A 10,731-nucleotide genomic window follows, 5' to 3' on the forward strand; every position below is an offset into this window, starting at 1 on the left:
CTATCATATTTACACTTGAAACTGTGTATGGAGTCAGCCTCCACCACATCACTTCCTAATGCATTCCATTTGTCAACCACTCTGACACTAAAAAAGGTCTTTCTAATATCTCTGCGGCTCATTTGGGCACTCAGTTTCCACCTGTGTCCCCTAGTGCGTGTGCCCCTTGTGTTAAATAGCCTGTCTTTATTTACCTATCAATTCCCTTGAGAATCTTGAATGTGGTGATCATGTCCTCCCTAACTCTTCTGTCTTCCAGCGAAGTGAGGTTTAATTCCCATAGCCTCTCCTCGTAGCTCATACCTCTCAGCTCGGGTACTAGTCTGGTGGCAAACCTTTGAACCTTTTCCAGTTTAGTCTTATCCTTGACTAGATATGACCTCCATGCTGGGGCTGCATACTCCAGGATTGGCCTGACATATGTGGTATACAAAGTTCTGGATAATTTTTTACACAAGTTTCTGAATGCCGTTCTTATGTTAGCCAGCCTGGCATATGCCGCTGATGTTATCCTCTTGATATGGGCTGCAGGGGACAGGTCAGGCGTCATGTTAACCCCCAAGTCTTTTTCTCTCTTTCTGACTCTTGAAGAATTTCATCTCCCAGATGATACCTAGTATCATCATGTGTGTGTGTGTGTGTGACGACCAGACCACACACTAGAAAGTGAAGGGACGACGACGTTTCGGTCCGTCCTGGACCATTTTCAAATCGATTGTGATGAGGAAGTAGAGACAGGCAATAAATAGGCAAGAGAGAGGTGAGAAGCAGAGTAAGGTGAGAAGCAGAGTAAGGTGAGAAGCAGAGTAAGGTGTAGTAGAGAGGAAGAACTGCAGAGGGCCTATTGGCCCATACGAGGCAGCTCCTATTATAACCACCGAATGAGGAGATAGTAATAGGAAAAAGAAGAGGATAGGAAGGGAACGTAGGAGAAGACAATGCACAGAAAAAAGAGAGAGAAGAGAGAAAGAAAAGGAAAGAGAAAGATAGATAAATGGAAGGATAAGCTAATGTTAAGTCACGTTTGTTAGAAAGATTAGAGCATTTGAGTATATACTGTGAAAGGGAAGAGTCCACAGCAACAAAGCCAGGACTCAAGTTCATGTTGGGTACATTGTGTATTAGAGTCGATTCAACAAGACGGCGTCTGTGTAGAGTAGAGGCAGGAAAGATTATTTTGGAGGAAGACCAATCAATGAGATGATTAGAATCCCATTTATTGCCTGTCTCTTCTTACTCATCACAATCGACTTGGGAATGGTCCAGAACGGATCGAAACGTCGTCGTCCTTTCACCTTCTAGTGTGTGGTCTGGTCATCATACCTTCTTGAGATCTTGAGATGATTTCGGGGCTTTTAGTGTCCCCGCGGCCCGGTCCTCGACCAGGCCTCCACCCCCAGGAAGCAGCCCGTGACAGCTGACTAACACCCAGGTAACTATTTTACTGCTAGGTAACAGGGGCATAGGGTGAAAGAAACTCTACCCAATGTTTCTCGCCGGCGCCTGGGATCGAACCCAGGACCATAGGATCACAAGTCCCGCGTGCTGTCCGCTCGGCCGACCGGCTCCCTAACCTTAGCCACGTTATTGTGACTCATCGCCAGCATGTGTGTGTGTGTGTTCGTGACTGGCGTATCTGCTTTCGGTAAGGAGTGTGCGTGTGGTATTTCTCATCCCTTGACATCCTTCCCATCTGACAGTCCACATCCCTTTATACAGTGCGATTTATACATCATCGATTATATGTCATCTCTACACTATTATATGTCATTTTCATGCAATACTCTATGTCTCTTTTATGTAGGGCTGTACATTACCTTAATACAATAATGTATTTACCTGTTACAGTACTGTATATCTTTATATAGTAGAGTATCTCATCTTAATACAATTCTGTGTCTCATCGCCAATTTTATACAATACTGAATATTATGGAGCTCTTTATCTTATGTTGTACCGCATCACACCTTTATATAAATACAGTGCCTCATTCACACAGACTCTATACATCTGCTTTCCATAGAGCCGTATCTCACAATTATTCAGTATGTTCAGAGATTACATTAGTTACATTACTCCCAGAGCCGAGAGGTGTGGGGGAAAACTGACTCGTCGGATTTTATTTTTTATTTTAATTACATTTATTAATTTATGTATTTAATTATTAATAATTTAATTAGAAATAAATAATTTATTAAAATATTTTTTTCGATAGCGTTCTGAATGATTCTAAAGTGGACTGTATGATTATAATTTTCACCCATGTAGCTTCCTACACAAGTTGGAGGGTTTATTTCAGCTTAGCTGTTATGTAGAATGTGGCCCGGTTAATGAACAGTAATGAACAGTAATGAACAGTCCACGCCGCATAAGCTGAGTCTCTGGTGGACCAGTCAACAAGGGCGTCGTAGCATGCTGCTTGTTGAACCAGGTAATATGTTGTTATTCTTCTCCCTTTCACTCTCACCTGTCTAATAGTCACGGAGTAATATATCGTATCCAATATGACTGCTATATCAGGTAAAATAATATTTTTTTTAATTAATTTAGGCTTACCTGTTCCGGGTGGCTTGTCCAGCATTCTAACCACTTGACATAACATACGAATATTGCCATAAAAGTACATTAATAATAGTCAAACAGACATAGAACATGTCCCTATTTGCTAGTGAAAACGTGCTGATGATAGGAGATTTGGCGTCCTACAACACTAGAAGGAAATATTCGTGGAGCTATGTGAGCATGTTCCCAGTCAAGAATTTGTTGTTCTTAATAATGGCGTCTCTTCACTCTCCAGCATTCTATAGGGTTTGGTTTTTTTTCGAGAAGAGTTAAGTTATTTAATATATTTTGGTTGTAAATTATTCTGTCTAATACAGGAAAGTGTGTTTTATCAAATACAGTCATCAGAATGCAGGATTTAATATTATTTTATCTATTTTATTTATAGCGAGACGTAAACAACGCGCAAATATATTCGCATTTCCTAACGAATGACGCTTTCTGCTATGTCTTAATAGGTAAATACGGTAATTTAATGTTAATGTGTGTGTTAATACAAAGTCAACAGCAATATTATCTGCGAATTGTATTGGAAGTTAGTAAATGGTGTCGGTATTTACGACAAGAGGTATGAGCCACGAGGAAATACTAAAAAATAACTTTACGTCACTGAAAGAGAAGAATCAGACGAGACATGATTACCACATACAAATACTTAGGGGACTTGACAAGGAAGAAATTATTTAGTAGTGGAAGTACACGAACAAGGGGACACGAATGGACACAAAGTACCCAAATGAGTCACGGAGACATTAGAAATATTTCGTTCAGTGTTACAATTGGGAAATAAAACAAGTTAAGAAGTGGTGGAGGAAGACTCTGTCACATACAAAATTTGACAGAAAAGTACCAACTTTGCAATTTAACACAGAAATGAGAAATTTGTTATAAACCAATATGCTTGAATTACGACCGTGACAATAAAATATCCTTTTATTTTTTTGAGATATATACAAGAGTTGTTACATTCTTGTACAGCCACTAGTACGCGTAGCGTTTCGAGCATGTCCCTGGAATACGATCCCCACCGCGAAGAATCGTTTTTACAACCAAGTACCCATTTTACTGTTGAGTTAAACAGAGGCTACAAGTTAAGGATTTGCGCCCAGTAAATCCTTCCCGGCCAAGATACGAACCCATGACAAAGCGCTTGCGGAATGCCAGGCGAGTGTCTTACCACTACACCACGGAGACTGGTGACTACCTTAAATAATTACCTCAGGCTTGGATGGTAGCCACTTCCCCCGTTATCCACCTTTTTTACACCATTGCTCCTTTTGGGAGTTGCGCCCTAGCTGCCGTGGGGTATAGACGTGTTGCCTGAGCCCTCCAGTAGTTGGTGGTTGTTCGCCGAGCGGCTGGGGTTGTGGGCGTCCCCACCCTCCCTGAAGTTGCCGCTTGGCTGGTGTTGACGTCGCACGCTTGTGATGGGAGGCCTTCTTCCCCCTGTTGTGAGAGTGAGCTCCATGGGCCTGGAGTTTACAGGCCGTGTGGGTTATCCTGTAGTATCCATGTCCCGGTAGATGACGTCTACCGGATTGGGTTGAGCTGGTAACTGCTCACCGGGATATTATGTCAAATTAGTGGGGGAGGAAGTGTACCATGAGTTCCTCCGCCGTTACGAGGGGCGTTCCTTGTCGCTGCCGGATGGTGCTGGCTCTGTGACCATTACGGACCGTAATGGTGCCCTGACATACGTGAGTGTGCATGGGGCATCGTTGAAGTTTCCTGAGGACCTGCTCTGGCGTTACTTCCAGCAGTTTGGCGCTGTCGTCAGTGTGCAGGTGAACACGCTGTCCACGGGGAGGTAAAGGGTATGCGTACGAACATTCGTACCCTTGGGATGCGCCTGAGGTCTGACATTCCATCTTCAGTCCGGCTTCTGGGGGTACTACGTCCGGGTATACTATGCCCGGCAACCCCGTACCTGCTTTCGGTGTGGACCTGTTGGGGCATCAGGCTGCCGGGTACTCTGGGGCTGCAGTCGCTCCTGTGAACCTGTTCCCGGAGGAGGATTTCCCGCCGCTCCCTGTTGGAGTGGATTCCAAGGGCGAGGATGTGGACGTCCCCGTTGGCTGCTGCGGCTCCCCCTGCGACGCCCGGCGGACCTCCAGATGATGTGGACCCTCCTCCGGGTGTTACAGTGCCGTTGGCTGATCTTCCTGCTTCTGTTGCTGTCCCAGTTGCTCTAGTGGGTCTTCTGGATGGTCTCTGCGAGACGTCGACGTCTTCATCTTCCTCGTCTCCTGCTGCTGCGACTGGCCCTGCGTCCTCGCCAGGTGTCACGGCTGTGCTGGGTGCTGGGGGGGGGGGCTGTGGAGAGTCCTGTTGTGTGTGGCCCGGTTTCCCCTGTGGTTGAGGCTGCTGCCGTTCTGCGACGGGCATCGGTTCGCCCGGCATGTGAAGCCTGTGGTTCTGGGTCCGCCTTTGGCTCTGGGGATATGTGGTGGGAGCCCAAGCGTTCCCGGCGTTCTTCTACAGCTTGGGCTGATGTGGAGGATTTCGTATCCGGTGGATCTTCGGGCGATGATGTGGTGGTTCCGGGTGCTTCGCGCTCTACGTCGATGGTGGTTGCTGACGTCCATATGCCTGCTGATGGCAATGTTTGTGCATATGATTTATCTCCTGTTCTTTCTTCTGCAGAAGGTTCTCCACAGTGAGGGGTGGTCGCTCCTACGGACGTGGGTGGTGAGGGTGCTGGTGCGGGCCGAGGCCTCGTGCTGGTGCTGAAGAAGGATGCTCAGCGTGGGGGGTACCTGCAGGTAAACGTCCGGTGGTTGATGTGGGGCCCTGCCAGGCAGCCGAGGAGGCTCCTAGTGCGCTGCCCGTTGCCCGGCCCTGTGGGAAGAAGCCCCTCCCTCTCGTCTTGGCCTCCGGTGTGGCGTATGATGATAAGAACCCTTTGCTGTTTGACATTGTTGACTGTGTGCATCCTGTTCCATGGAGCCCTTCTTCCGTCTGGGTTCCGCGGGCTCGGTGTTTTGTTGTGGGTGTGCTGGAGTTGATGCCTGATCCTCGTACGGTTCATAGTAAACCTGTTCCGGATAACATCATGTTGCTTTGGGAGGCGTATTGTGTTCGATTCCCGGCGGCGGAGTGGCCGGATAAGTATGAGCATTTTGAGTAGTCCGTATGGTTGCTGTGAGTATGGTGTGTGAATGGGACCTGTTTTTTGTTATGCTATTTGTTGTAATTATTGTGCGCCCTTCAGGCCGGTGTTATGTTTCGTTCTCATATCCTTGTTTTATTGTATTTATTGTATTTCTTAGCATGCTCTGCAGGTAAATTAAAAAAAATTCCCCTCCTCTTTTTTTATGCCATTATATCCTCTTTTTTTATGCCATTGCTCCTTTTTTGTAAATAGTTGCTAAGTTTTTGGAGTTTGATGTATTAAATTCGTATTTTTAATGTGTATTTTATGTCTTATTAGAGTAACATTCTGTATGTGTAATACTCCTATGCCTTTTACATTCTGTAAATTTTGTATATATATATTTACAAAATGCATTATTTTGGTCTCACTTTTAACAATTCACTCGCAAAATGGTTCATTAAACAATATTTTGCTAGACAGTTTGGGTTCACACTTGACTTTGGCGATGTTTGTCTTCATAGGAGTCATCACCGACCCGCCCAAATCTGTCACTATCACAGAGATTCACTATCACAGAGATTCACTATGTCTCTATCACTTAGATTCACTATCACTATCACTGAAATTCACTATGTCACTATCACAGACTTAGTGTCTGATTCATTATGATTGGGTTTAAAATATCACAAAAGCAGCCATTTCACAATGAACAACCACATCTCGAGAAAGCGCGCCCGTGACTGGTCCTAGCGAAGCTACCCTCGTTGGTGTTGACGTTAACGAGACAATCAAAGCCAATCTCAACTTCTTGTCGACGACTGGACACACGCACAACGGAACTGTTTACTTGGGGACGCACTCAACTATGGACACATTCACATGGGGAGACTCCCGCCAATGAATCATAGTGCGCAAAGAGAATGCTAGTTAACCGGACGTTTGAGTCAGTGAAATGAGTGAGGACAATAGTTGACCCTTGTGCTGTAACTGAATGCCCAATCTACCTTGTGGCTACCTTGTGTAGCTTCCTGGGATCAACAGCCCCGCGGCTTGGTCTCCGACCAGACCTCCCTGTTGGTCGTCTGGTTAACCAGGCTGTTGGACGAGTATGAAGCCTGACGTATGAATCACAGCCTGGTTGGTACTCTTTGGAGGTGTTGGTCGAGTTCTCTCTTGAACACTGTGAGAGGCCGGCCAGTTATGCTCCTTATGTGTAACGGGAGAGTGTTGAAAAGTCTGGGCCCTTTATGTTAATAGAGTTCTCCCTAAACGTACCTATTGCACTTCTGCTTTTCAACGGGGGTATTTGGCACATCCTGCCATGCGTACTGGTCTCATGTGGTGTTATTTCTGTGCTCAGATTTGGAACCAGTCCCTCTATAACCTTCAACGTGTAGAGTATTATGTATCTCTCGCCTGCTCTCTAGAGAACAGAGATTTTGAACTTTTGTATCGGTCCCAATAATTAAGATGACTTATAGAGTGGATTCTAACGGTAAAGGATCTTTACACGCTCTCTAAATCAGAAATTTCACCGGTTCTGAAAGGGGCTGTCAAAATGCAATACTATTCCACCATAGAGTCACTAGTGTCTTAAAAATTATCATCATTGGTATGGCATTCCTTGTTTCGAAGGTCCTTGCTATCCAACCTGTCATTTTTATTGCAGTCGTGTTAGCTACTTTTTGGTGTTCTGTAAAGGTAACGTCTTTTGACATGATTACTCCAAGATCTTTTACATTGCTTTTCGTTCTATAGTGTGATTTGATTCAGCTTTATATATGGTTTCCGTTTAAAAAAAAAAATCCATAGCGCAGGAGCTGGAACTTATTTTCATTAAACATCATATTATTATTTGCGGTCCATTAAAATATCCTTCTTACATTCGATTGGAGGTTTGCCGTGTCCTCTGTATTGTCTACTCGCATGAAAATCCTAGTGTCGTCTGGAAATTATGATACAGTGCTGTAGTTTGTTTCCTTGTCTATGTCTGATATTAGAATGAGAAAAGGTACCAGAGTACCGGGCCTGAGCTTTTCACAGTAGATGATCCGGATTTAGCTGAATTAACTATTACACTCTGCGTTCTGTTCATTAGGAGTTGGAGATCCATCTCCTTACTTTGCCAGTAATTCCTTCTGCACGCATTTTGTGAGCAATATCACCATGGTCATTTTTGTCGAAAGCTTTTGCAAAGTCTGTGTATATAACATCTGCCTTTTGCGCCATTCCAGGGCACCAAAGGCCGTGTCATAGTGATCTAGCAACTGTGAGAGGCAGGGGGCGCCCCGTTCTGAACCCGTGTTATCCAGGGTTATGTAAATGTTGTGGTTCCATGTGATTTTTAATCTTCTTAGCATTCTTTCAAAGATTTAATGATGTGTGAGGTTAGAGCTATTGGTCCATAATTATTTTACATCTGCTTTACTACCTCTTTTGTGAAGTGGCGCGGTTTCCGTTGTTTTAAGTATGTCAGGGCTGAAGCCATTATCTAGGCTATATCTCCAAAAGATGTTTATGGATCTCAAACTTATATAATCTTTCGTTATATTGTGAATTATGTGAAGCAAATATAGGTTTAAAAATACTAAATTATAATGTCTGTTAAATTATATAAATGCAATTCCACTAGAATAATGCAGAGGCCCTGTGTAGTAGTTCCAGTCACTTGTTACAGTTATTTTCCTCGTTTAATAATATCTAATCCGGTCAACAGATGGCGACGTCATCACTTTTTAAGTCTTGGCAACTCACGGATAACTTAAGATGTATGTTTTTTTTTTTTTTGTTACACTGAAATGTCCTAACTGGTGTGCAGTTGACACAAGTGCACGTTAAGGGTCAGCTCCGAATTACACAGCAGTCCAACGCTATCCGTCGTTGTAAGAAGAGCATTATTGTTTAAGATTTACGTTGAGTTCATCAGCATATGAAGTAAGATGGTCATTTAATGTAGTGTTTGAAATATTTTTGGTGTAGCAGAGTTAGCAATATATATATTACTTAAGATTGTGATATGGGGGGGGGGGGTGTTAAAATGGTGTATTTTAGTTGTATTGACCTTGATATTTCACCCTAACAGATGCTGGGGACACTATTCCTGATGTTGGTTCTGTCCACAGCCGTTTGTGCACCAGCCAGCATAAATGGCACATACAATGAAACGAGTTATCTTAACGAAACTGCTTCGTTAAACACTAGTAATATAGTTAAAATGACTAATAATGGCACTAGACAACCCATGATTGACGTATATTCTGAGGCAGAACCTAGACAACTGCCCATGCCTCTTCTATCAACACCGATAATGTAGATCGCTTAAAAATGTTTCGGAATGTTTGTATAAACTTTTTTTTTCTCTTCCCCCATTTTTTTTTTTTTCTAATTTTCTTTAATACCTGCACTATAAATTCCAGGCACAACGTGGCTTTCAGTGTGAGAAAAGCAACGCAGAGCCTCGGTCTCCGGAACCGCATTCAGTTCCAGGTATTTGGAAAGGTTGAAGGCCCTTGAAAGTCTTTTTTTTTTTTTTTTTTTAAAAAGATGGCTAACATAGTGAATGAGAGAAATGCCAAAATGTTCAAAATCGTGAACTCTTTCGTAATGGATTTTTTTACCTCTCTCGACATTAACACCACTTTCAGGAAGTGGTGACCAACGTAGGTGGTGGCTGGGACGAAACTACTAGTGAATTTGTTGCACCATACAATGGCGGATATTTCTTCATCTTTCATGCTGTTGGCGCAAGAGATGGTGACTTTACGTGAGTTGCATAACTTGCCGAGTTCATTGGAGAATTTTCTTTCCACTAAGTGAAGGCTAATGTTGCTGTACATCTTGATTATCAATACTTGCACAATGGCCTTATTTAACCACGTTTACTGGTCGGTACAGCAACGCCCTTGCATCATGCAGCTTGGCGTTGGATCGTAAATGGTTAAACTAGTAAGAGCACTTCGTCCTACCCCAGCTCGTTATCCTAGTATCCCTGAAAGTTGCTACCTACTAATTCTGAGCTGTTTCTTGTTGCAGAATGGCCCTGAACAAGAATGGAGAATACCAGGTGACTGCCTACGGTGCTCAGAAGACCTTTGAGCACGGATCAAATTCCATCTTCCTGCAACTCCGCCGTCAGGATAAAATTTTCCTGCAATTACAACAGGGATTTATCTTTGAAAGCCCTGGTAACGAGGCCTACACTACCTTTAATGGTTTCAGCGTCTTCAGAGCATGAAACTGATTTTGTAATACATATGGCTTAAATTCTTTAAAAATCTTGTTTTAATAAATCTCTACTGTTCCTGCCTTAAAATTGAAATCTGGGAACATTAAAAAATACTAGTAAAAAAAAAAAATTGCAAAAAATCTTATTCCTAATGCCTAAAGTTCTAGTAGCAAAGAGCTATCGGTAATGCATTTAATTTATCAGTTAAGGGTTCCGACTTGCTTTAATGTAAAATATATAGTTTATAAACTTGAAAAAATTTTACCGAAGATTTGTATTTTTACCTTTCTAAAGAAAATTTAAGTCTAGTGGTAGTTACGTTTTCAGGGAAAACGTATACCCCTCCCCATTTTTTTTTACCTATTGAACTCTTAAAGTCCTGCCTTCAAGTTGGAAAATGGCGAGCTCGTCTTGTCTGAAGGCCACCGGATATGTATTATGGATAAATGGCTCGTCTTTAGAAGGCTTATCATGATCACATGTATCGTGCAGGAATGACCGAAATTTATTTTAAGGGATCAGATAAATAGTTTCCAAATTTTTTTTTCTAAATTCCATCAATATCTAAAAGTCCAAAGTTAAATGGTTGACGCTTGGAGCTAGTCTTAACGACGATGTTAGATCAGTGGTCATGTTCGAAGAAGTGCTTTATGCTTCCCCCTCCCCCCCCCCCCCTTTTTTTTTCCTTTCGTAAAAATGGCAAAATTCTTTGAATGTCGCTAAATGACTCCATCAATCCTATCCATTAAATGGCTTGTAGAGTTATTGAGGAGCAGTGAGTACATTACAACAAAAGGGAAGATGGGACAGAAGGTGGTGGAGACGCCTGACGACACACCTCATAGGGGGG

At 43.1% G+C, this 10,731-nt stretch overlaps 1 protein-coding gene across 4 annotated transcripts; it reads left to right on the plus strand.

The window, feature by feature from the left end:
* Positions 1-8,468: 8,468 nt before the first annotated feature.
* Positions 8,469-10,145, plus strand: LOC123765647 (complement C1q-like protein 4). 4 transcript variants are annotated; one of them, XM_069334078.1, is made up of 5 exons: positions 8,469-8,590; positions 8,739-8,965; positions 9,073-9,154; positions 9,301-9,419; positions 9,689-10,145. In XM_069334078.1, the coding sequence occupies exons 2-5, from the start codon at positions 8,739-8,741 to the stop codon at positions 9,888-9,890; spliced, it is 630 nt and encodes a 209-aa protein (XP_069190179.1). In that variant the 5' UTR covers positions 8,469-8,590; the 3' UTR covers positions 9,891-10,145. The 4 variants fall into 4 exon arrangements, with proteins under 4 accessions (XP_069190179.1, XP_045610285.2, XP_069190180.1 ...); XM_045754329.2 differs by having other exon boundaries at positions 9,073-9,142; XM_069334079.1 differs by lacking the exon at positions 8,739-8,965 and having other exon boundaries at positions 8,499-8,590.
* Positions 10,146-10,731: the final 586 nt, after the last annotated feature.

This window comes from Procambarus clarkii, chromosome 30, assembly GCF_040958095.1.
Source record: "Procambarus clarkii isolate CNS0578487 chromosome 30, FALCON_Pclarkii_2.0, whole genome shotgun sequence".
Taxonomy (NCBI): Eukaryota; Metazoa; Arthropoda; class Malacostraca; order Decapoda; family Cambaridae; genus Procambarus; species Procambarus clarkii.